Below are 27,275 nucleotides of genomic sequence, written 5' to 3'. Positions count from 1 at the left end.
GAAAACTTTCCAGCATTCCAATCTGCCAAGTTGCGCTTATTTTGCATTCATTTCAGTGACGGGCCAGAAGCAAGTGTGGGGTCCTTCAAGTCTGGAGTGGTTTGATGGCCATTGTGCCAAATCTGTCCTCATCCTATTAAAAAGCTTTAAAATATAAATTAGTTAAATCTTTACTAAGATCTTTGTGCAAGAGGAGAATCTGGGGGGACCTGGATTTTTAAACCATCTCCCTAGAATAGTATAATATGTTGCCCTTACTGTATAGATTGCCTTTCATCTGAGGATCTCAAAGAACTTTTCAAACATCAGAGTCTGGTCCAAAGCCCATGATGTCAGTGGGAGTCTTTCCCGTTTGAATTAGGCCCATAGTGAATTAATGCTTACAACTTCCTTCTGAAGTGTGGAAGTATCATTAGCCACAGTTTGCAGGTGACACAGACTGAAAAGCGACCACTGATTTTGGGTGCCAAATTTGAGACAGGTGGGCCCTGATTTTCACAGGTGCTGAGCACTCCTATCCTGCTTTGAATTCATTTGGAGCTGTGGGTGCTGAGCACCCCTAAAAATCAGGCCCAGATTGGACACCTACAAACAGTCCTATTTGACCAGAATTATACTCCATCTGTGACAGAGCCAGGAAGAAAACTAGACTCTTGATTTCCAGTCTTTTCTTCTTCCAGGAAGAAGGATTTTGCTATGGGCTGCCAATGAGACGTTTAACATCTCAGTCATACTTTCGAATCTCTACCATTCATATTGTAACCAGGTACCAGCTCTGGTGCCCTGCTGTCCACCTCCTTTTCCAATGAATAATCCAGGTGAACAGGCATGAAATTACACTGAGTCAAGGACTTGGTTAGAATTGCCAGGACCCAACAGAGTGGAATGATTCTTAGGGGAAGTCTGCAAAGCTAGGTCGTTTACACACCTTTTTGTTCCCCGTTGTTTCTCCCAGGGAGGTTCAGTTGGGTTTCTAGGTAAGGGGAAGGCTGTGCAAAGTTATAGGAATAGAATAACCCTTCCCAAGAACTGGGCTGGCTCAAATATATGGTATATGGCTCTGTAGGTGATATATGAAGTGTGTTTACTTCCTCAGTAGAATTTTTATTTCCCACTTTCTCATTTTTAACAGCCTGTTTCTCTTTAATTTTCTAGCCCCCCATACCCTCCATTTTCTATTTCTATTTCTATTGGATTTGTTTTCTCTCCCCTCTTTCTTCAGTCTCTTCTAGGCAGAATGTGAACACAAAAGTGCTCACACAGCCCAGGGGGACTGGAATTGGGGCAGACAGATTTGTCCCTCCCAGTAGATTATACACAGGCATTCGTTGTATGGGCTGGACCTGTGGGGGAGAGTGTGGATGGAGGGTGTGGCCGTGCAGGATGTAACCTTAGTAGTTTAATTGATGGGTGCAGAGTTGGTTTCTAGTGGGTGATCTGCAGGCGGCTAAATTCTGACTGCAGGCGATTATGGGGTGCAAGTAGGGGTGTTGGAGGGAGCACCCATTTGAGTTGGGTGTGCCTGGGTTTGCAATGGGTGGAACTGCCAGGAGCAGCTGAAGGAAAGGAATTGAGAGTTGAGTTTACAAGTATCAGGGAGATGGGGCCAGCTGGGCCTGCAATGGGATGAACTTGCAGGGAGTAGTCACAAGAGATCACTGGGATAAGTTAGCTTTGCAAAGAGGTGGAGGTGCTGCAGAGAGTAGCCAAAGGAGATGGAGGGAGGCTTGTAGTTGAAATGAGGGGTAGCTGCTGGGGACAGCCACATAGTATTAGCGGGTGATGTAGGTTTGCAATGTGGGGGACACAGGGAGCAGCCCCCAGTGTTAATGGGGGAGGCGGGTTTGCAATGGGGGGAGCGGCAGGGGGCAGCCCTGGGGGGAGGGGTTGCAGTTGGGGGAGCAACAATGGGCAGTCCAGGGGAAGCGGGTGAGCAGCAGGGAGCAGCCCCGGGGAGGGGGGTTTGCAGTGGGGGGAGCGGCAGGGGACAGCCCAGGGGAAGGGAGGTTGCAATGCGGGGAGCGGCAGGGGACGGCCCCGGGGAGGCGGTTTTGCAATCAAGGCAGCAGCCCCGGGGAAAGGCGTTTGCAGTGGGGGGAGCGGCAGGGGGCAGCCCTAGGGAGGGGGGGTTCATAGAATCATAGAATATCAGGGTTGGAAGGGATCTCATGAGGTCATCTAGCCCCCTAATCATTTTTGTTGCCATCCGCTGGACTCTTTCCAATTTTTCCACATCCTTCTTGTAATGTGGGGCCCAAAACTGGACACAGTACTCCAGATGAGGCCTCATCAATGTCAAATAGAGGGGAACTATCACATCCCTCGATCTGCTGGCAATGCCCCTACGTATACAGCCCAAAATGCCGTTAGCCTTCTTGGCAACAAGGGCACACTGTTGACTCACATCCATCTTCTCATCAATTGTAACCCCTAGGTCCTTTTCTGCAGCACTGCTTCCTAGCCATTCGGTCCCTAGTCTGTAACAGTGAATGGGATTCTTCCGTCCTAAGTGCAGGACTCTGCACTTGTCCTTGTTGAACCTCATCAGGTTTCTTTTGGCCCAATCCTCCAATTTGTCCCTCTGTATCCTATCTCTACCCTCTAGTGTATCTACCACTCCTCCCAGTTTAGTGTCATCTGCAAACTTGCTGAGGGTGCAATCCACACCATCCTCCAGATCATTAATGAAGATATTGAACAAAACTGGCCCCAGGTTGCAGTGGGGGAGCGGCGGGGGACAGCCCCTGGGGGGGGGGTTGCAATGGGGGGAGCGGCGGGGAGCAGCCCCGGGGAAGGGGGTTGGGAAGCGGAGGAGTGGCAGGGAGCAGCCCCGGGGAAGGGGGTTTGCAGTGGTGGGAGCGGCGGGGGGGCAGGCCCCGGGGGGGGGTTTGCAATGAGGGGAGCGGCAGGGAGCAGCCCAGGGGAAGGGGGTTTGCAGTGGTGGGAGCGGCGGGGGGCAGGCCCCGGGGGGGGGTTGCAATGAGGGGAGCGGCAGGGAGCAGCCCCGGGGAAGGGGGTTTGCAGTGGTGGGAGCGGCGGGGGGCAGGCCCGGGGGGGGGGGTTGCAGTGAGGGGAGCGGCAGGGACAGTCCCGGGGAAGGGGGTTGGGAAGTGGAGGAGCAGCAAGGAGCAGCCCCGGGGAAGGGGGTTTGCAGTGGTGGGAGCGGCGGGGGGCAGGCCCCGGGGGGGGGGGTTGCAATGAGGGGAGCGGCAGGGAGCAGCCCCGGGGAAGGGGGATTTGCAATGCGGGGAGCGGCGGGGGGCAGCCCCGGGGAAGGGGGTTGGGAAGCGGAGGAGCGGCAGGGAGCAGCCCCGGGGAAGGGGGTTTGCAGTGGTGGGAGCGGCGGGGGGCAGGCCCCGGGGGGGGGGTTGCAATGGGGGGAGCGGCGGGGAGCAGCCCCGGGGAAGGGGGTTGGGAAGCGGAGGAGCGGCAGGGAGCAGCCCCGGGGAAGGGGGTTTGTAGTGGAGGGAGCGGCAGGGAGCAGCCCCGGGGAAGGGGGTTTGCAGTGGTGGGAGCGGCGGGGGGCAGGCCCGGGGGGGGGGGGAGTTGCAATGAGGGGAGCGGCAGGGAGCAGCCCCGGGGAAGGGGGATTTGCAATGCGGGGAGCGGCGGGGGGCAGCCCCGGGGAAGGGGGTTTGCAGTGGTGGGAGCGGCGGGGGGCAGGCCCCGGGGGGGGGGTTGCAATGGGGGGAGCGGCGGGGAGCAGCCCCGGGGAAGGGGGTTGGGAAGCGGAGGAGCGGCAGGGAGCAGTCCCGGGGAAGGGGGTTTGCAGTGGTGGGAGCGGCGGGGGGCAGGCCCCGGGGGGGGGGGTTGCAATGGGGGGAGCGGCGGGGAGCAGCCCCGGGGAAGGGGGTTGGGAAGCGGAGGAGCGGCAGGGAGCAGCCCCGGGGAAGGGGGTTTGCAGTGGTGGGAGCGGCGGGGGGCAGGCCCCGGGGAAGGGGGATTTGCAATGCGGGGAGCAGCGGGGGGCAGGCCCCGGGGAAGGGGATTTGCAATGGGGCCGAAGGGAGGACGAGCCGGGGACCGGGTCCAGCCGCGAGAGCTGCGCGCGAACCGCTCGTGGGGGGGCGGGTTCCCCGGAGCGCAGGGCGCCCTCTGCGATTCTGCTGCGGCGCGAGACAGCCGCCCGCCCTGGCGCGCGCCGGCCCGGCTGCACAATGCGGCCGGCGGCGGCGGCGTCCCGCGTTGCCAGGTTACCATTGATCGCTGTCAGCGCGTGCCGGGCCCCACCTCCCGCTCCCCGAGCAAGGGTACACGTGATTGGTTCGGGGCCCGGCGGCCGGCCAATGGGCGGGCGGGTTGTTGGGCGGGCGGGTTGCTCGAGGCGGAGGGGGCGGTGCTGGGGGCTGGTGTCACGGCTCAGCTGCCAGTTTGAAAAAATGTCGGGAAGGAGGCGCATCGGGGACCCGGAGGTGAGAGCGCGGAGCGGGGGGGACCCCTGGGACGAGGCTGGTCGGGGGGCGCCGTGCTGGATGAAGGGGGGGGCTGCCCCCGGGGGTAGTGCTGGACCCGATCCTGGGGGGGGGGGGTGAGAAACGAATCCCATGGGGGGGGGGCTGGTGCTGGATGATCTTGGGGGGGGGGGTGAGAAATGAAGGGGGGGGGCTGCCCCCGGGGGTAGTGCTGGACCCGATCCTGGAGGGGGTGAGAAACGAATCCCATTGGGGGGCTGGTGCTGGATGGTCGGGGGGCGGTGGTGAGAAATGAAGCCCTGGGGAGGGGGCGCTCAGGTCAAGGGGGTGATGCTGGATGATCCCGGGAGAGGGGCTAGAGGTGGAAGCAGGTTCAGGCGGGAATCCCAGGGGTCCCTAGAGGAGCCGGGAGAGGTTTCTGGGGGGAAGAAGAGGAAAATTGCCAGTGGGGGGGGGTGTTGGAGGGTGGAGCCCCTGTGCTGCAGCCTCTTTGCATGGGTGAGGGGGAGACATTCTGCGTTGAGATTTTAAAATTATACTGTGGGGGGGATCCTGAAATGGAAATTGAGAGGTTAAAGGGTTTTCCTTCTTCTACCCCAGAACGAGGGGCCTGGGGGTGTTTCACCATCAAATAAGCTTGCCAGCTGACTGAGGTACAGTAGCCGTTTAAAATGAGTTCTGGCTTTCTCTGGCTATAGTTATCTGTAGGGGATGTGGTGGCCCAGCTCTGTGTCCCCCTATACACATTTTTTTTTCTACAGCTGTTTAGGGCCCTTCTGGAGAGACTGGTTGAAGCAGTCTCACTAAAGGGCTGCAGCACCTGCAGCCAATACATGGCTACATAGTCAAGGCCTGTCTTTTTCCCCCCCTAAACAGTGTTTGACCAAAAGAATTCCACAGAATCCTAAATATCAACACATAAAATCTCGCCTTGACACAGGTAAGTGAACATATCGCCTTGTGTAAGAATCCGCTAATCAGATGTCAAACTATACCAGCATACGTTATGTTACATCTCTAACTGCCTGTGTTCAGCCAGCTATTTAAAATTTGCACTGAAATAACTTCAAATCTGTGGTCATAATTGGAGCCTCTCAACTGACTGTCATTGATGTCAGACTCCTGATGTAACAATGCTCAGTAAAATTCATGGGCCTGACTTTTCTAGTCTATCCTTTTTATAGAAGCTTTTGTTTTACCCATGATTTGAAATTAAAGCTAGTGTTTTAAAGGCCCCTGTTAGATTTCCCCCTTCCATTTCCCCATCCTTTTCCTTGCTAACACAGAATTATTTTTTGTGCATTTCATGTGACTCGTCTGATGATTTTTTTAAATGTCTTAAGTAATGATGCATCCACCACTTTCCCTTGTAAATTATCTAATAGGTGCCTGTTTTCCTGATTATACAACCTAAACTTTTGCTACTTCATTTTCATTCCACTACAACTAGTTATGCCTCATTGGACCATCCTAAGTTATTTTCTTGCCTTGTTTTTTCACCATTTGAATACGTGTAGATATGTCCTGTTACCCTCTCCTCTATCTTAGCTGTCATTTAATAGCCAGACTCTACCTATTGTTTGATGGTTCTTTAAAACTCTTGAGTTGTAGTCATAACGCTAGTGTACATATGTGGTCTAGTTCAAACAGGCTTTATTTTGTATGTGTGGCATGTGTTAGAAGTTGCAGGTCAGACTAGATCACAGTCGTCCCTTCTAAAGTAAATGCACAACTGGGGGAGGGAGAGCAGGTGGGATGAGTTACCATGTGACTGACTATAGAAGTTATGATCATATATAATCTTTAGCTATTTATGTCCTCAAATTGCTGTCCAAACACTGATCATCATAACTCTCCCTGTGTGGTAGGTGAGCAAATATTTCCATTTTATGTTTGGGGGAAACTGAGGCACGGAGCACTTAAGTCACTTGCCCAAGATGTCACGGTGAATCAGAGAAGCAGAGCTTGGCCTAAAACCTAGATCTCCTGATTCCTGGCCCTGTGTTTCAGCTTTTCATTTTCCTCTTCATAAGAACATAAAAATGGCCATACTGGGTCAGACCAATAGTCCATCTAGCCCAGTATCCTGTTTTCTGATAGTGGCAAATGCCAGATGCTTCAAAGGGAATGAACAGAACAGGGCAGTCATGAAGTGATCCATCCCCTGTCATCCAGTCCCAGCATCTGGCATTCAGAGGCTTAGTGTCACCCAGAACATGGGGTTGCATCCCTGACCATCTTGGCTAATAGCCATTGATGGAACTGTCCTCCTTCTCTAGATTCTTAAGAATCTAACCTTGGTCCTTTTATCTTTTCCCATTATGAAATGTTATTGGACGCTGCTTCTAGGGCAGATACTCCCAAATGCATCTCCCTCCAATGAGTATAATATGCTAGAAATTATTAAATTATCACAATGTAAGAAACAAAACAAAAGGCAGGTAAAGAATTAACTAAATGCTAGGCTAAGGGGATGGGTCTTCAATTTCTTCAGATTTTCCTGTGTTAAAAGGACCCAAATTTCACACAGTCACTTCTTGACCACACAATATTTCCAGTTAACAAATGCGTCAAAGACTGAACTCTTTGACTTGGGTATGAGTGCCCTTTTTATCGACCTTTTCAGCCCATCTCAGACCTTGTCTTGGGAGCAAATCTAAAAATCTAACCTCATCTCCCAATTCTTTTCCTCCACCAACTCATCTCTATTGTTTCAAATCCCACATCAGAACCTCCAGGATACTTCCAGAATTAGGACTTGTCTACACTGGCGCTTTACAGCGCTGCAACTTTCTCACTCAGGGGTGTGAAAAAACACCCCACCCCCCACCAGCGCAGCAAGTTTCAGCGCTGTAAAGCGCCAGTGTAGACAGTGCACCAACGCTGGGAGGAACGCCCCTCGTGGAGGTGGGTTTTTTAAGAGCGCTGGGAGAGCTCTACATGACTACGCAAGCCATGTTAAAGTGCTGCCAGTGTAAACTAGCCCTTAGTCTTCTTCTTGAGCCTCTTTTCACCTAAATCCCTATTTGTATCTTAATTGCTTTCTTATCTTAACTGTTGCAAATGCCCTGTTAATATTCTTCCTTTCACTCCTCTAAGGGATCTAGAATGCAGCAGCCAGGTTACACTGGAAACAGGACTATATTGCTTAATCTTCAGTGGCTCCCTGTCCATCTCAGGATATGTCTACACTAGAAATGCTAAGTGCTGCTGTAGCACTGTAGTATAGATGCTCTCTACAGCAAAGGAAGGGGTTCTTCTGTCGCTGTAGTAAATCCACCTCTCTGAGAGGCAGTAGCTAGGTCGATGGATGAATTCTTCCATTGACCTAGCAATTCCTACTCCATGGCTTTGGTTGGCTTAATTACATGGCACAGGGCATGACATTTTTCAGAGGCCTGAGCAATGTAGTTAAGTCAACCTAACTTTGTAGTTTCAGAGTAGCAGCCGTGTTAGTCTGTATCCTCAAAAATAACAGGAGTATTTGTGGCACCTTAGAGACTAACAAATTTATTAGAGCATAAGCTTTCGTGGGCTACAACCCACTTCTTCGGATGCATATAGCTTTGTAGTGTAGACCAGCCCTCAGGTTATGGCTCTGTCTACACTACAGTGGCACAGCTCTGGCACTGTAGTGTAGACACTTTTGCTATGGCGACGGAAACGGTTTTCCATTGCTATAGTTAATCCACCTCCTCAAGAGGCAGTTGCTGTCTTCCATGGACCTAGTGGTGTCTACACTCAGGCTTAGGTCAACTTAACTACATCTCTCGGGGGTGTGAATTTTTCACACCCCAAGCAATATACCTGGTTCGACCTACGTTTCAGGTGGAATGAAATTAAAAAATATTCTCCTGGTAGAGATCAGCCTTGCTCCATCTGACATAATATAAACTGTGACTGTATCTGAGGAGCTCCAGACACTTAAGATATTGATTATAAACTATGTAGGTTATGGTAGTGCTTAACACACCTTAAATACTGAAAGACAAAGTTCCTGCCCAAGAAACCTTAGACTCTAAATTGAGACATGAAACCTCTAAGCTTCAATCCCTCTGTGAGGTAGGGGTAAGTAGTATTGGGGAAAATTCTGATTCATTAATTTGTGTAAATCAGGAGTAACTCTGGAAGTCAAGGAAGGTACACTGCATTTACACTGGGGTAGCAGAGCAGAATCTTTCCCAGTAATACTTACCCCTATGTCACAGAGTAATGAGAGCGAAAACGGCTTAAAAGTAGGGGTCAGAGCCAGGAATAGAACCCCAAAATTGTGACTCCCAGTCCCCTCCTCTAATCACATGGTAGATGTCCCAAATAACATCCTTTGTAAAGATCACTTCTCCATTCTGCAGAGTATTGCCAAAACCACATGTGCTTTTAATTGGCAGGGGAATTCTGGGTGGAACCAGTAGACTACAAACAAGCCCTCTCAGCACTTTTAAGCGTGCTGCTGTTTTGGTTGGCAGACTGTCGATGCCTTTGTATCACTTTACTGCAAATCCTGCTAATAAATTAAGTGGAATGCTCACTGGCTTACTGCATAGCAGTTAAACACATCCTTTAAAAATAAGGTTGTGCAAAACAATTTGGATTCCTGCTAGCCACTGATCCTCCCAAAGACATCCTCTCCCAAGTATTTACAGGCTTGGACCTACTGAGCACTGCCCATTCCATGGATGCTTGCCTGAGTCATTTCAGCCCGTTTTCTGTCTGACCTGGCTGTTCAGTTAGACCCCTCATCATGAGCGATGGTTATTAAGAGGAGAAACTCCTTCCTTGTTCCTTTTTGGTATTGGGTGGACTCATCATGGTAAGGGAGGAGCTGGTGCAAGCCTTGCTTCTCCCAGAGTTGCTAGGCTGCTAGAATCCAGTCTTCTCCCTTTATAAGTGTTTAAGCGTTCATGTTCTGAAAACTCGTATTATAAAAACAATCTGTTACAAAGTGCTTGTTCTCTGTTGTAGGAAACAGCCTGACCAAATACATTGAGAAATTGGAAGAGATCAAGAGAAGTGAGTAACGTATGGGGAGCGGAGGTTAACTAAAGGGGTTTGTTGAAAGCTGCACAGTGAATCCTGGCCCCTTCATTTTGGAAGCGAGTGGTGTAATCTGCTCTTGGGACCTGTGCCCAAATCCCATTAACTATAAATAGGCGCTGTGAGCATTCAGAGGGTGCGGTGCAGAGATAGCGTACCGTAATCTCTTTTAGATATCTACCCTGTTTCTGCATCAAGCAATGTGATCATCAAAATCCTTTACAGTTAGGCTTTTAAACAAAGCACCAGAGCAGAGAGTTCTGGGAGCTCATCCAGAAACAGTAAGTTGCCTGGTGCACATCGTATTACTGAGGACAAATGAGGACAGATTGTGGGAGGGAGGGACCAAGTACAAAGAATTCTGCAGATGGAAAAGACCAGTTCAGGACTGACTTGGTGATGAGGGATCTTGGTAGTCCAATACTGTTCCTGTGGTGCTGTAGACAGCTATCTACATTTATTCCTAAAGCCACCCTGGTCAGACTTAGAAGGACGTGTGTTATTTATGCCCAAACTACTGTTTTTAGGCTGTATGTTGGCTTGCTCTCGCTTCTCCCAAAATCTTGGAAATTGTCTTTTCTTCTTCTCCCTCAAACCATAATAATTCCTTCTCTCTTCTTCTTCTCCTGCCCTTGCTTTTCTGGATTATCTGTACACCACGGCCACTAGAAGGTGACATCACACACACTTGGACAGGTCTGCCAATGACTTTCTATCCGGTAAAGGCAATGTTAGGGATGATAGACAAACTGTTCCCCAGGAGTGGTATAATGCAATTGTATTAACCATAGTCAACCTAAGCCGATTGTAAATGGCATAACTAAAACACCTCCCTCTACAGCAGTGGCTCCCAAACTTTTTTACTGATGACCCCTTTCACACAGCAAGCCTCTGAGTGCGACCCCCCCCCATAAATTAAAAACACTTCTTAATATATTTAATACCATTATAAATGCTGGAGGCAAATCGGGGTTTGGGGTGGAGGTTGGCAGCTCGCGACCCCCCATGTAATAACCTTGCGACCCCCTGAGGGGTCCCAACCCCCAGTTTGAGAACCTGCTCTACAGGAACTATCTATAATATCTTTAGAGTTAAATGGCTTTTGTTTCTACTTCAGCTGGTCGTGTGCTTGAACTTGAGGCCTTGTTTCTGATCTACTTAGACTTTTAACAGGACACTTTGTTAAAATGTAAATGAGCCGTGTTCATCTCTGTGTAATCCCACTGAAGTCAGTGGAGTTATTATGGGGTGAATTTGCCACAGCATATTTTAACTCTTTAGATTTTGAAGCTGACGAAACCCTAACTACTCCTCACCACTTAGTGTCTTTCTGTTGCATTTCACTCAGTTTTGCCAGTGAAACTAGACTAGTCACTGTCACTTTCTATTTCTAGTCAGTTTTGCTTTCTTGTTCTCAATTTCCAGCACTGCTGTTAATGCATGGGAAGGCAGGAAAATTATTTAAATCCAAATAACCCTGCTTTTATTGAGAGGTGAAGAAAAAGTCACAAAACGCTAAGGTCATTAGGATTTTGTATGCCCATTTTCAGGGTTTTTTAAAACTGTTTTATGCTGTTCCTTTAACATCATAAAGTTCAAATTACAAGGGAGATCACATATCTGAAATACAAAAGTGTTTGTAGCTGAGTTGGTAAAAAAATGTTCTTTCACTTTTTGCTCCCTCTTCTTTGTTTTTAGTTGTGAGTCTCTTGGTAAAACGAAAAGGAAAATTATCTTGTTTCACGATATTCTTTGTTGATCAATTGACTAAGATTTCAGTATATAAAAAGCAGTGGCAGTCCAGTGGTATCTGTACCACAAATCTTGTTGTGTTGCTGTCTTCAGTTTTAAACTGTGCTGTGAATCTAATTTCCTTTTTGTGCTGAAGGCTTCTTGTTTAAATCCCAATTCTAGAGTACAGTAGCGGTTTTCTCATCGCATTTCTGCTGAATGGGCACCTTGTGTTCCTGGGCAATTTAGAAACTTTTTTCCCCTTGATTTCTCATGGATAGATGACACCAGTTGGACACAACATCAGATGCCTAGTACAGTCAATTCTCTGTCTCTTGTGTAACTTGAGAGAGTCAGACTCAATACTGTAAACCTGCTGGAAAATCAAAACTGATAAGATAGCTGAAACTCTGATTTTAGTCCTTTGAAGCAGAGACTTGAGAGAAGCTGCTGCAAGATCTGATCCATTCTTAAATATATATTGCTTCACTCATTGCTGAAGCCCAGGGAAACAGGGCTTTGTAAATCTTCAGCAGGACAGTTACAGTTTAATACCAGATCCTTGATTCATAATGTCAGAAAATCCAAATGGATCTTCCGAGTCAGAGCCAGGTACGTAATGTTGATATTGCAACGAGAAGCAGCATTTTCCTGCGCTTTCTGCCGTTCAGTGTAAGTCCCCAACAAAATATTTGATATGATTTGCTCCAATTCAGATACAGATTTGGTAAAAGTGATAGTCCTCTGAGCTCATACTAACTGCTAGGAGGTAGAACTAAGTCGTAAAGATTTGTGACAGCTGCTTTTTTTGTAAATAAACCTGGTTTGAAGAAGATTAAACACCATCCAGTAGTTGCAATGTTTAATTATTAGTCATTAGGATACAAAAAATAAGGATCCGTTGACTTTTATACATAAGTCTTCAAAACCTTTTTCTTAAACTATAATTGGGCTTTATCTTCACTTCTTTCATCCAGACAACTGAACTGAGGGAGGGGTTATCTCAGAGCCATGGCTGGGGATCTCAGCCTTGGGAGACAAGTGACATTGACTTTAGGGGGTTTGAGTTTTGTTGCATCAGGCAAGAGAAGCAAGCTGTTCAGAAGAAAGATGTTTCTATTACTCGTGAGTCATATTGGTGTTTAGGACACTGGCTAATAAAACTGGAGGTGCAGGAGGTGGCTTAATGGTCTAAGCATAAGGCTTGAAACATCTAGTCTCTCTGGAACCACAATGGTCATCCCAGTCTTTCATATGTCCAAGTAGGGTGACCAGATGTCCCGATTTTATAGGGACAGTCCCGATTTTTGGGTCTTTTTCTTATATAGGCTCCTATTACCCCCCGATTTTTCGCACTTGCTGTCTGGTCACCCTGTGTCCAAGGCAGCTCATTTCACAGGATTTAGCGTATGTGCAGATCTTTCATATGAAACTTTATAACCAAGGTTTTGAAGGCACGTTAATGGATCCCATGGTCACCTTTGTAAGAGGGTTTCAAGATTTTACACCTGTATTTTTTTTTCTGCTCTACTTTGGCACAGACCAATATGGGGCACTTAGCACCTAGTAATTACTCTCTATGTTTAACAGATCCCATGTAGGGCAGGATGCTGAATTTGTGGACTCTTCCTGCTCTAGAGTAGTGGAAATGGCTCAGGCAAATCTCCCTCAGGAAATGTGTGTTTGAGCGTAAGCAAATAGCGAGGATAGAGAACGTTTGTTTCAAATTGTGTATGCAAAAGCTGGTGGGGATGCTCATGGGGTCTGTTTTATGTGACCGTCAGGCTGAAAGGTGCCCTGGAGACTGAAGTATTCTTAGCCACAGGGCAATTATAGGCACTGGCAATGCAAGACTTCTCCCCACTCCAGGACCTATGGATTGTGAAGGGAGTTCAGTCTCCATGGCCCACTTAGTCTTCTCAACTGAGAGGATGCCAGCAAGAGAGCTGAGTAGTACTAAATCTGTTGGTGATCTTGTGGTGTCTGCTGGGATCTGGATTGAGACCCAGCAAACTCCTTCACATAAACCATGGAATAGTAGCAATTTTAAGTCCCTAGCAGCCTGGATTTGATAAAGGGTCTGCATTCCATTATCAGTCCCCAGCTAGAGTGAGATTTCTGGGACATGTTCTTAAAATGATTAACGTTCTTCTGACGATCGTTCCCTTACCTGTGACTTCAGTGGGGAAGAAGTAAAGGAATGGAGGAATGATTGGACCTATTTTGGTTCAGCCCATAGAGTATGGAGGAGGGAAAGAAACATGGGTTTTGAGTGTTTAAAAAGTTGTGCGCACAATCTTTTGTAACAGTTGCAGACCCTAGAGAAGGTAAAGCCTTATTAGGGCATCTGGTGCATCCCCCCCTGCCAGTGCAGGGTTGTTCCTTACTGGACAGTCTCCAGTGCTCTGTCCTGTCTAGTTGTAAATGCCCCAAGGAATGAGGCTTCTACAGCTTCACTTGGGAGACTTTCACATCCTAACAGAGTCACATCAAGAAGTTCTTCCTGATATTCATCTTACATTTTCCTTTCTTACCTTTACCCTGCTACTCCTCTTGTACCGCACTAAATCATTTCTCCCCTCCTTTGTGTGGAGGCTTCTTTGTCCACTGTTCTATTGCCCCTCTTAGCCAGATGGTCTATATTTAGCTCTGTTAATCTTTCTTCATAAGTCAGTCCCTCTGATCACTTTTGTTGCTGTTTGAGAGCCTTCCTCGTCCTTTCGTACAATTAGTCCAATATCTTTCTGGTAACAAGGGTTCCAACCCTGAATGCGGTATCCCCATCAGAACTGTATAATGTTCACTTGTCTGTACTCTAGTGCCTCGCGAGAATCGCACCCCTCTGTAGATAGTCATACTGACATAACCAATGGGGTCCCAGATTTGACTTTTATTTAAAATAAAGTAGGGAAGACCTGAAGCCTTTTCACCAATCAGTTATAGTATGCAAATTATTACTTGTACACAGCAGTGTCTTAAACTTAGACCCATTCCCTAGCTCAGAATGCTTATGATCTAACTCTGCTATAAACAATGCATGGGATAAACATTTAGGTCGTAGGGACGTTGTCTGTAGCTTAAGAGGCTTTGCAGCAGCGATGGGTTTGAAACCGAACAGCAGGGGAGATTAGCACACCAGAGTTAATGGGGGACTTGTGGGGAAGGAGTCTGACTGGTGCAGTGTCCTTTCTTGTCATACCTGCCATAGGAATGCTGAATTTGTGAACTCTTCCTGCTCTGGGGTAGTGGAAATAGCTCAATCAAACCTCCCTCAAGAAATGTGTCTTTAGAGTAAGTAGGGCAGGATCTGTCCTAGGTGTAAATTCTTTTGGACCTTCAGGTTTGTTCTGACCTTCCCATCAGTGACAGCAGCCTATGTCACCCAGAAATTCTAGTACCTTTATATAGGTTGGGTTGTGTGATAATGGCTCTCACTAATTCTCATCATTTTGATGCTGTGAATGGATGTGGGAAAATACATACTTACTCTCTTTTTGTTAAAGATTACAGATACAAAAAAGATGAGCTATTCAAGAGGCTGAAAGTGACAACTTTTGCCCAGCTGGTACGTATGACTATTTTCCAGCTGGCTTCTGAAAACTGCCTGCTTGTGATTAGATTCTTGTTAGCCCCACTCTTGTATTGTGTCTAATGTTATTTTTGTTGCACTTGAAGCTTTTTCTGGAGAACAGGCTGTTGCCATTGTGCCCCTCTACACACTTGTTTTTTTTATATAAAGTAAATCACTTAGGCCATAACTTTTAGAGGTGCTGAGCACCCTTTGCTGCAACTGAAGTCAATGGAAACTCTGAGTTGTCAGCGCTTATATGGAGCTTCCGAATTAGTGAATGCTTTAGAACACTCAGTTCTGCCCATCTGTAAAATGGGTTTGTAATAATAATGCTCCCTTCGTAAGATGCTTAGAGATTCCCTAATGAATGGGGCTGTATAAAATATCATTTGCATGTGATCTGATAGTGGTTTAAACAAAGCAGTCGCCGCATGTAATGCCCAGTTGAAATCATAACTCTAAAAGGCTGGAGGGTTGTTATGTTTAGAGGTTTTTGTGTGTTTCTGTGGAAAAATGCAACATACCAATGAAGCAAAATATTAAAAAATGAAACAAAGCATGATCAGAAAGTACAGAAGCCAGAGAGCATGGGCCAAGGTAACTAGTAAAAACCTGGAAGAGAAGACTCCTTACCCTCCCCTTCCTAAAGCAGAACATAAATTTGCTTTGGTAGAGGCCCCCTCCTTCAACCATTATATATGATTAGTTCCACTGCCTTCAATAGGATTACATGTATGAGTAAGGCGTGTAGGGTTGGCCCCTAATTTATGAATGTATTATATTATATTATATTTATATTAAATAAGGCATCTTGCACGGTTTCAGATTAATGCTATAACTCTTTCGCTAAGCTAGTGAGGGCTCTGCAATGTGTCGATCACAACTTAGAGGTAATGTTCTATAAATGTCAGAACACGCTATGATCTTTAAGGGATACTTCTATGGACTATCTGGGGTCTCTTCATTGTAAAGCCGAGTGGCTTTTTGTTTTAATTAAGATGTGAGACGTCTGTGTGACGTGGGGGCATGGAGTCCTATTCGAGACCTCAGCCCAGCAGAGGGGATGCCCTCACTCCCTGTGTTCTGATGCGCAGAATGCTCTGATTATTTGAAAAGCCAGTGCTGCTGCCCCCGCTCCAACAAGACACTAGTACCGGGTTTATTATTGTTTCCTACAGGTCATCCAAGTTGCTTCGCTATCTGATGAAACATTAGAAGTGTCAGCTGAGGAGATCCAAAAGCTGGAAGGTACTGTAATGATATTTATTGTAGGGATGATGAGACACGCTGGATCCCAGTGTTTGAACTTGAGCTGTGTCCTCTGATTGTGGAGTTCAGTGTCTTAGAAAACATCATGCTCGCAAACTCACTTGACAACTTGCTGAATTTTGTCTAATTGGAGAGAAAAACAGTTCCGTTTTTAGTCTGCAGCCGTTTTGCCTTGGGCTATGAGCTCATTAAGCTAAGCAGGTTTGGAGCTGGTCAGTTCTTGGATGGGAAACTTCCCACTATGGCACTCTTGGGAGTAATATTGATGACCCAGTACATGGCCCTTTTATTACTGAAGCAGGTATTGCTTTTTGGATAATACTTAGAAGGGAGGTCCTGAGCCATTAATGATCACATGGCCTCTTTTAGAAAGATTAGGGTGCTGGCCCTACTATTGTGATCATAATTCTCTGGTACAGAATGTGTTTGGCTGATGTTCCTGGTAGTTTTTATTGGATACATGCGTCTTTACCCCCTTCCTTTCAAGCTTCCTTCAAAACAAAACAAAACACACAGCATCCACCCAACCCCCTGTTCTGTCTAGTGTTGCAGCCTGCCATAGGGGGCAGCATTTCAGTAGTGGGAGAAGGATCTTTATATCTACAGTAACTCCTCGCTTAACATTGTACTTATGTTCCTGAAAAATGCGACTTTAAGCAAAACCATGTTAAGCGAATCCAATTTCCCCATAAGAATTAATGTAAATAGGGGGAGTTAGGTTCCAGGGAAATTTTTTTCACCAGACAAAAAACTATATTATTATATAGAATCATAGAATATCAGGGTTGGAAGGGACCTCAGAAGGTCATCTAGTCCAACCCCCTGCTCAAAACAGGACCAATCCCCAGACAGATTTTTGCCCCAGATCCCCTCAAGGATTGAACTCACAACCCTGGGTTTAGCAGGCCAATGCTCAAACCACTGAGCTATCTGTTCCCTCCCCCCATACTGTTCACAGCTATGATGATTGTGAAGCTTGGTTGAGGTGGTGAAGTTAGAGGGTGGGATATTTCTCAGGGAATGCCTTGCTGCTAAATGATGAACTAACACTCAGCTGAGCCCTCAAGGGTTAACACATTGTTAATGTAGCCTCTCACACTCTACAAGGCAGCAGGAATGGAGGGGAGGAGAAACAGCATAGCAGACAGAGAGAGAGAGAGATGCACACTGCCCCTTTAAGTAAGCTGACCCACTCTTAAGTGCATTGTCTTTTTAAGTGGATCAGGAGGTTGAGACAGCAGCTGCTGCCCCAAGCTCTCTTTGTCTCTTTCCTTCCGTGTCCCCACCCTGCTCTATATGGAGAAGGGGTAAGTGGGGTGTAGGAGCAGGGGGGAGGGGGACACTCTGACATTAGCCCCCTCCTTTCCCCCCCTGCACAGCAAGCAGGAGGCTCCTGGGAGCAGCTCCAAGGCAAAAGGCAGGAGCAGCACATGGCAGTGGGAGGAGGGACAGCTGAACTGCCCGGCAATTGATAGCTTGCTAGGCAGCTGCTGCACAGGGAACTTAGGGGAGCGGGGAGCTGATGGGGGGGCTGCCGGTCCACCCTGGTTACAAGCCCCCACCAGCTAGCTCCAATGGGCTGCTCTTCCTCCAAGCAGTGGACAAAGCAGGAGGCTGCCAAACGATGTTAGAAGGGAGCATTGGGCAACTTTAAACGAGCATGTTCCCTAATTGATCAGCAACGTAACAACGAAACAACGTTAACCGGGACAACTTTAAGTGAGGAGTTCCTGTACTAGGAATGGGCCTGACTTATAAAATCCAGGTCTAGATGCAAAATTCTCCCAGTGTTCTGAGATATCTGGCTCCTGGTTTTGATTTGGCCCATTACAGAGATGGAATACTAACTGTAAAATTTAAACACAGGTCCAAACTTCTCCCAAGTTCAGCCATGCTGAGATCTGGGGTTTGGTTGAGGACCAGTGCCTAGATTTTGTTTGTTTGTTTTTAATGACGCTTCGGGATCCTCTGAGAGAGCACGGTGTCTTAAATGTAAGAGATTAATAACAAGCACCAAATCCTGCAGCACACATGCTTCCATGAATGGAATTTGGTCTTTGCGTTTACAAATATATGAGTCATTCATCCACAAGCAACTTACTTTTCCATTACCTTTTTGCCCTTTTAGATGGTGATACTGTTATTTCAGAGACTGATGCTGAGCTCACAGCTGGGACTAACGGGAAAGGAAGCCCCACGGAGAAGCCAGCCAGTCCAGTCCTGTTCATAAACAACACGGGAGCAGGGGAATCGTATCGGTCTACTCTGCAGAGGTACCTGATAGCAATGCACTGTATTCCTCCTGTTTCCCCACCAACTATGGTACACTCCTCCTGTCCCTTCCAAATGTCTCGTATAAGACGTCTCAGTCTTTCTAGTACTGTAGATGGCTGTTTTCATGAACCTGTTATCAATTAACAGCTAATCCCAGCGAGATCTCAAGTGACTCGGACACCATCTTTTGTCAGAAGCATCTGTTTGCAAATAATTCATTGTTGCACTTCTAGTCATTGCAAAATGTCCCCGGTAGCATATTAGGTTTGGAGTTAGAAATCCTAACGCCACAGGCTTGGGGTTGCAGTGGGAGGCAGAGCTTTTCAGGTTTGAATCCTGGCCTGAATGGTAGTGACTGGAAGCTGTTACCATCTGGCAGCTGTCCAGTGACCGACCTGAAATGAGATTGTGTGACTCAGTCCAAATCCTGCTGTTCAAGAATCTGCATCACAAACTGCCACCACCAAACTTTAAACTAATGTGTCCTTGTTGTTGGTCTTAATGGAAGTGCTAGTGATTGGACCATGGAAATTGAGCTCTCTTCTTTTCTAGATGTGGTCCCTTCCAGGTCTGAGGCATATTAGAAAGAAGTAGGGGGGGAATCTTGTACCACCACTACCCATAGTTTGTCTGGGTTAATGGAGGATTTGATCTCCAAGGCTGTCAGGCTGGTACCTTGTGTATCTTGGCAATCAATCAACTTATCTCGAATAGGACCCAGTGGTATGATCACCATGTAGATCTTCACTCTTGAGCATCTCCTCTCCAGCTTAGTGATGGCATACACAATCTCTGCAGCATGCTGCTTGCAGAGAATAGGCAAATAATTTACTGTGAACGGATTACCAACATCTCCATTTTGGTAACCTACTGAAGTACTAGAACTATTAACCAATCTCCCCTTAGCAAATGATGCAGCACAATCTTTCAGAAAACCTTCTGTGAAAGGGGCCTTGCTCTGTTTCAGAGGTACTGAGTACTCCCAGACCAGCCACTGGGACTGTGGAGTGCAGAACCTCTGAAAATAAATATCCTAGATTTTTTTAAAGAAGAAATCGTAAGGAAAAATCGGAAAATCTGATCTCTAGCTGTTCACTTGACTCCTTTAAGTTTATTAATGAATTTTGAAGAAAGGTGGCAACATCCTTTTCAATAGTCTTATGTGGTAACTTGTTGCGTTAGGTTGTGAATGGATCAGAAAGAAACTGAAACGTATCCTGATCTTAATACAGAGGAACAGAAGTGCTTAGAGAAGGAGATCTTGCATCATAATCTGCTTTCTTTCCTTTTGTAGTGTGATCAGTGGTGTAGGTGAGCTAGACATAGACAAAAGCCTGCGGAAGAAACCTGATGCTAATGGTAAAGACACTAACGCTAAAGACAAGCCTTACCCCGACTGCCCGTTCCTGCTGCTTGACGTACGAGATCGAGATGCGTATGACCAATGCCATATCGTTGGAGGTAAGGGAGGGGAACCCTGCAGGATTCTCTGAACCTGGATCAATGTCAGCTGCTTGCATAATACGTTCAACACTTCTTGCCCCAAAGATGGGCCCCAATGAATGCAGCAGAAGCACTGTTATTTCACTCTGTATTGTGGTGAGTCCCATGCACAGCCCTGCCTGGGTAACTGGTACCGCGAGTACAAACTACCTAGGCAAGGGAGAGTGAAGAGTGGCTGCCGATTGATTCACACTCAAAAACATGTAGCCTGTGTCTCCGACAGCTGAGCCCAGCCCTGACACTGTCCTTTCCCAGCTGAAGGTGAGGTGGGCCTGTGGAGTGTGAGCTCCCATCTGTTGAGAGCCAAGATCAGGAGGCAATAATTGTGCCTCGCAATCTCCCATCTGGCTCCAGATTTTCAGATATTGGCATAGCCTGTCCCTGCAAAATGAAAATCGAGACAGCCTCAGTGTCTGTGATAAGAAAGCAAAAGAAACCAACATAAGCAGAAAAGGAAACTGGCAGGGTGGGGCATGAGGGGGGATGATGGATGGACTCCTTAGCTTGAGAGACCCCAAAGACATTGTCTCCACTATTTCTCCCAAGCAGCCACTCTTTTATATCTTCTTCTCTTCCCAAAACACCTGGGCAGGTGAAGGGAGGAGCTGAGCTGAAATTAACCCTTTCTTCACTGCGAACTAGGCCTCTGTACTCTGACAGGTCCTAATCAGGTCACTTCATCTAGGCTGTTTGGTAGGTGTTCATTCCCTAACCCCTTTTTCTCTTGTATCTGCAGCTCACTCGTACCCTATCGCAACGCTGTCTAGAACCATGAACCCTTATACGAATAGCATTCTGGAATACGTATCCTTTTTAAAGCGTGGGTGCTCTAGAGCGTCAGTGTTTTGGCAAAGGAACTCCATGACTTCTGCATTGACTGAACACAGAGCCAACTCCTGCTCCCAGTACATTCAGTGGGAGTTTATCTGGGACTTCAAGGGGGGCACGATGGGGTCCTCCCATGCTGATGGTGATTTTCCTGATGTTAGGGGTCTGTGTTACAGCTGTAAGATGCAGGTGCGAAGCACCTGTCGTTTGCAAAGCCCATTGACTACAGTGGGAGCTGTGTGCGTGCTGCAGCTCTCAGGATTAGACCATTTTGTGCTGATGTGTGGGCAAAGACTTGAACAGCTTGGACGGCTACCCGCTGCTGGTGTTGAGGTGTTGCACGCTTTGGCTGAGGCATTAAACGGAGCTCCATTGGCTTCCCCACAGCAGGGGTTAGCCTTTCTCTGGAGAGTTTAGGATTAAGTGGGCAATATCCTAGGCTATTGACTTCCATGCCCACAGGGGGAAGGGATGGCTGTGTGTAGACCTCACTCCTTACTGCCAACTTCTGTGTTTCTGCATTAACCAGCAGAAGGGTGGTGGCACAGGTCAGATTGGCAGGTACCTTGAGGATTTTCCCCTTCCTCATACCCAGGGGTATGGGTCAGTTGCTAGGATCATCTGGGTATCTCTCACTAAATCAATTCCCTGCCGTTGCAAGGACCTTGGGCATTGGTGCACCTCGGTCCCTCCTGTTCGCTACCTGTGGCACACAATGGTTTAGTCTCCTGAGGGCTGTAATACTTTGGTCTAACTCTGGTGGTTGGTCTGAGTGTGGCAGAGGCTGGATGGCGTCGATGGCCTGTGATATACAGGAAGTCAGACTGGGTGATCTGGTGGTCCCTTCTGGCCTTAAATTCTGTGGGCTTGTTTACACTTGAAATACAACAGTGTAGACCAGGGATCTCAAACTCAAATGACCACAAGGGCCACATGAGGACTAGTACATTGGCCCGAGGGCCGCATCACTGACACGCCCCCCGCTGCCCCCGGCCCCGCCCCCACACCACCCCTTCCCTGCCCCCATTCCAACCCCTTCCCCAAATCCCTGCCCCTGATCCGCCTCCTCCCCTGAGCGCGCGGCTCCCTGCTCCTCCCCCCTCCCTCCTGGAAAGTGCTTTGGTGGTGGGAAGCGCCTTGAGGGAGGCAGAGGAGCCGGGATGCGGTGTGCTGGGGGAGGCGGGGGTGGGGAGCTTTGCGGCCGCAGGAAATAACTCGGGGGGGGGGGGGGCGCAGGGAGCTTGGCGGGCCGCAGCAAATAACTCTGCGGGCCGCGTGTTTGAGACCCCTGGTGTAGATGCTACCTACGCAGACGGGAGGGGTTCTCCCATTGGCATAGGTAATCCAGCTCCCCAAGAGGTTGTCTTAACTACGTTGCCCAGGAGTGGATTTTTCACACCCCTGAGCGGTGTAACTTTTTAGTGTAGACCAGGCCTATGACTCTAGGATTACTCTCAGGGCTTGAGCCCCATCATGAGAAAGTGCTTTTTGCCTTTCCTTGACTGAGTCCCATCCACTTGCAAAACTAGACTCAATGGGGGTGGGGGAAGCATTCTAGCTTGGTAATAGGCAGCTAGTTGAGAGTTCAAGCCCAAACCTTTTGGCTGCCTTCAAATCATAGAATATCAGGGTTGGAAGAGACCTCAGGAGGTCATCTAGTCCAACCCCCTGCTCAAAGCAGGACCAATCCCCAACTAAATCATCCCAGCCAGGGCTTTGTCAAGCAGGGCCTTAAAAACCTCTAAGGAAGGAGATTCCACCACCTCCCTAGGTAACCCATTCCAGTGCTTCACCACCCTCCTAGTGAAATAGTGTTTCCTAATATCCAACCTAGACCTCCCCCACTGCAACTTGAGACCATTGCTCCTTGTTCTGTCATCTGCCACCACTGAGAACAGCCGAGCTCCATCCTCTTTGGAACCCCCTTCAGGTAGTTGAAGGCTGCTATCAAATCCCCCCTCACTCTTCTCTTTTGCAGACTAACTAACCCCAGTTCCCTCAGCCTCTCCTTGTAAGTCATGTGCCCCAGCCCCTTAATCATTTTTGTTGCCCTCCACTGGACTCTCTCCAATTTGTCCACATCCCTTCTGTAGTGGGGGGACCAAAACTGGACGCAATACTCCAGATGTGGCCTCACGAGTGCCAAACAGGGGAATAATCACTTCCCTTGACCTGCTGGCAATGCTCCTACTAATGCAGCCCAATATGCCGTTAGCCTTCTTGGCAACAAGGGCACACTGTTGACTCATATCCAGCTTCTCATTCACTGTAATCCCCAGGCTAATCATGTCAACTTGTCTCTGCCACTTATGTGGCATCAAGAAGATGACATCAGACATCAAATTCATGTTAAGTTTAATAAAAAATATACAGGATCTTTAACATCTCTGCCTATCAGAAAAATGCTCATGGGAAGATTATCATCCTGTATGATGATGATGAGAGACTAGCCAGCCAGGCTGCCACTACCATGTGTGAGAGAGGCTTTGAGAACTTATTCATGTTATCTGGAGGTGAGGGGGATTTCCTTTTGCATCATAAATGTGGGGACTTGGCTTAAACTTGAGAGTTGGGGGCGAGGCTTGCCTGAATTAAATGATGAGATGTAGGGCTAGAGCAAAATAAATGGCTCTACCTGGGTGTTACAGTCCTGGCCAACAAAACCACGGCTGTTCCAGTCTTGGGCCTCTCCTAGCTAGAGACTGCCATCCATTTGGCTTGGCTTTGGCAAGTGTCTCCTAGGCCTGGTCCACACTAACCCCCCACTTCGAACTAAGGTACGCCAATTCAGCTACGTTAATAACGTAGCTGAATTCGAAGTACCTTAGTTCGAACTTACCGCGGGTCCAGACGCGGCAGGCAGGCTCCCCCGTCGATGCCGCGTACTCCTCTCACCGAGCTGGAGTACCGGCGTCGACGGCGAGCACTTCCGGGATCGATCCGGGATCGATTTATCGCGTCTAGACAAGACGCGATAAATCGATCCCAGAAGATCGATTGCTTACGGCCGGACCAGGAAGTAAGTGTAGACCTGCCCCTAGGCTTTGTCTGCATTGAGGATTTTAAAGAATTCTCTCACTCGCTGGGAGTGCTAGACTGCAATGTTCTTACCCCTGTGACATCCAACCCTGCTCAGACCAGGTCAAGAGGACGTGGAATCTTTAAAAAAAAAAAAAAAAAACAAACCACGCTGATATCTGGTCTATACCAAATGCTCCCACTTTTCTAGGGCTGGTGGAAGAACGCCCTGCACATACTGCTGCTCCTGCCATTGCTAGCACCACTGGAGAGGCACTTGTGCTAAAGTAACCGTGGGAATGATCTCCTTGGTGTAAACAAGGGTAGGGGGGATAATATGTGATCATGCAACTTCTTTTCACTTGCCCTAAAATAGGTCATTCTTTAACCCAAGTCACCAGTGGTGAAAGGCTGGTGTCAAATCCATCCCACCACTGAGGCCCCACTTTGATTCCACGATTTATAGTGTCAACACTATGGAAATAGCTTTTACCAAGAACAGCCTGAGACATCCAGCCTCTGTGTGCGCTAAGCAAATCTAAAGAGCCCATCACTTCAGGATCTAGAAATCCTGGCAGAGGTTGGCTCTCTTAGCTTCATTAACATCCCTTCTATCAGTACCCTCCTGAAGAGCGAGTATGATAAGATGCTTTGCATTATACATTTTTATTCCCTAAATATGCTGTAGTCTCCAAAGCCCTTTGGAGAGCCTGCATCTTGTAGCTGCTTCATGAGACTTGCTGCTCCCAAGAGCAAACTCTAGGAGCTAATCCTGCAATGTGCTGAACCTCCACAACTTCCACTGAAACCTGTGGCAGTCGAGGGAGCTCGGTACCTCTTGGAATATGACTCAAAATGCTCCAGCCGTTGAGAAGAATGACCTCTATATAGGTGTCTCCTGAGCCTCACCCCAGAGTTCCAGAGCAGTACTGTCAGTAGCTTTCCTCCTGTCACTTCTGATCAGGAGATGAAAGTTAAGTCAAGAGTCTGACTAATCACTGCAAATAACTGGTGATCACTAACCACATGATCTGTATTGTCTCCAGGCCTGAAGGTCCTTGCACAGAAGGTCCCTGAAGGACTGGTCACTGGCTCATTCCCAACGTCTTGCCAGTTGGCAACCTACACTGGATCTGCCCGGAAAAGGGCCACCCCAAGAGGGACACCCACACGTGCTGAGAATAAATGGAGATTTACTGCAGAAGATCTACAAAAGATAGAATACTACCTGGAAGAGGAGCAGATCCCCTCAGATACTGCCAGTAAGACCCCTTGACAAACAATGGGACTGCCCCCGAGGGCCTTGTGCCTGCAAAACTCCCATAGACTTCCCCTGAACTGGCTACAGCACCATTTTATACCAGATCTCTGGGGAAAGGAAGTGCTTTTTCATACTGACCAGGGACTGTAGGCTAGAACCTGTGCCCTAATGTGCCATGCTGATCCCATTGTGGACAGGGGCTTTTCTGTGTGTATTCATAGAGCACCAAAACTCCCACTGAAGACAATGGAAGCTTTGCCTGAGTAAGGACTTCAGGATTTGTCCCATAGACTATTAAAAATAATCCAGGGGATTGGAAGGCACGTGCCACACTACATAGTACCCATGAGGCCTTATGACAATTTCCTGGTTTTCCCACTTCATCAGGCCTTTCACTAAAACACTGCTGTATCACTTCTCCTCCAGGTACTTGCTGCACTAGTGAAAGGCCTATGTGGGTGTAGGTCTGTCACAGGGTTGCTGGGGGCAGCAGATCAGCAGGGTGTATATCTTTCAGATTGCCGTCTGCGCTCTTCAAGGAGCATCCCTAGCCCGCTCCCGAGCGTCGGAGAGGATTAAACCTTCCTAACAGCAGCCTGAGGGCAGTGATGAGGGGACACCGTGCAGGATTTAGCGGCCCCAGAATGGTGTGGGAGGGTTTGCTGGGGAAAGGTGAGGACCCGGGCACAGACTGTGTGGGTGGTAACAAGCATAGCCAGGGCAGTCATGCCCCACCATCACCTCAGACCCCCTGTGCAGAACTTTTTTTCATCCCTTCCCCCTCCCGAGTGCAGGTGTAACCCGACAGACCCTGGTCGTCGGCGGGCGGGATCGAACCTGGGACCTTGGGAGCTTAGTGCATGAGCCAAAATCCAACTGGCTGTCAGCTAAGGCTGTAGAGCAGACTCCGTAATCTCTCTCTAAGCGATCTCGATGCCACTAGATGGGACAGAACACCACACCCAGTAGGTGTGTGGGTTACACAGGCAGGCTGCCTCGCCTTCATGCTGGCATTGGACAGGCTTGGGGCTGTAGTGTGGTGTGATAGGTCCAGCTCTCTCAGTGCTGGGCCTGCATATTCCGCACACACAGCCTGCCTCTCAGGGTATGTCTACACGGCAATTAAAAACCCACAGCTGGCCTGTGCCAGCTGACTCGGGCTCTGGCTCCGGGGGCTGCTTAACTGCAGTGTAGACGCTGCAGCCTGAGCTCTGCAACCCTCCCCCTTCTCAGGGTCCTAGAGTCCAGGCTCCAGCTGAGCCCGAACATCTCCACTGCAGTTAAACAGCCCCGCGAGCCCAAGTCAGCTGGCACAGGCCAGCTGCGGGTGTCTGGACGTTCCCTCTGTGGCAGGCCACTGGCTCTTTAGGGGAGCGTGAAAGGTCTGTTAGGTACCTGGGCTGTATCTTTGCCTGTCTGGACACAATTAAAAATGACAGGGCAGGCTGTATCTGTACCCCAGCATCTCCCATCAGCCCCAACCCGGCTATCGGCAGAGGAAAACAAAACCCTTTTGTCTGATTGTCTGTTCAGCACAAAATCCCATGGTTTCTGTTCTTCTTCCCCCAGGCCGTCTCAGCCGTGCTTCCTCAGGCCGAGATTCCAAGGCGACGGCTGTACGGAGCACCCAGAACCTCCCCACCGCCAGCCCGGCTGGCTCCCTCGCCACCCGCTCCTTCAGCAGCAGCAGCCTCCAGAACAAGCCCTGGAAGTAAAGACAGTGTCTCTTTCAGTTGAATAAACGAATGTCCCGGTTCCGGGAACCCCTGATCAGTACATCCTGTTTGTCATTTTAGGAAGCTGCAAAGAGGAAAAATAAACCAATGATCTAACAATGGCAAGAGGGGTGGGGTGCGGCAGGCTGACATTCAGTAGAAGAAGTAAAGGTATACTTTCCAAGACTGATCTAAAGGGTTAAAGTTGTTTTGTGAAAATGAACTTTTCCCCGAAGTCCCTGACCCACAGAAGTGGGTCCATGAGTCTATAACTTTAAAAAATGCCGGTGGAATCTGTGTTCTGAGAAAATATTCCCCCTGGGTTTTGGGATCTTAGTAATGCAGCGCTATGCAAGCACGTGAGAACCTGAAAGGTGGATAGACCAGCCGCTGTCTGTAAACAAAAGTCTTGATGTCTAGCTGAAATACAGAAACGGAGCGAACGAATAGCACAACTGGTGACAAGTGAGCAAGATGCCAAAAACGCCTTTTTTAACCGTCCAAAGTGTTTATAATAAGGGCATTCTTATAAAGAATGTACAGAATGATGTTTCACCTGACAGTGGCCCTTTATCCACAGTACTGTTTACAACATATTTTTGCATTTGAAATCTTTTACCCCGTAGCATCCTGAGTACTTGGTCTCTGTTCTGTGTTCC

At 48.2% G+C, this 27,275-nt stretch overlaps 1 protein-coding gene across 1 annotated transcript; it reads left to right on the top strand.

The window, feature by feature from the left end:
- The first annotated feature begins 4,379 nt into the window (after window positions 1-4,379).
- Window positions 4,380-26,616, top strand: CEP41 (centrosomal protein 41). The gene is made up of 11 exons (XM_065423362.1): window positions 4,380-4,412; window positions 5,289-5,352; window positions 9,375-9,422; window positions 14,681-14,742; window positions 15,927-15,996; window positions 18,146-18,290; window positions 19,586-19,752; window positions 20,531-20,598; window positions 23,021-23,135; window positions 24,687-24,902; window positions 26,471-26,616. Exons 1-11 carry the CDS (start codon window positions 4,380-4,382, stop codon window positions 26,614-26,616), a joined length of 1,134 nt encoding a protein of 377 aa, XP_065279434.1.
- The last annotated feature ends 659 nt before the right edge of the window (window positions 26,617-27,275 follow it).

This window comes from Emys orbicularis, chromosome 1 (assembly GCF_028017835.1).
Source record: "Emys orbicularis isolate rEmyOrb1 chromosome 1, rEmyOrb1.hap1, whole genome shotgun sequence".
NCBI lineage: Eukaryota > Metazoa > Chordata > Testudines > Emydidae > Emys > Emys orbicularis.
This window is presented reverse-complemented; position numbering and strand designations above follow the sequence as displayed.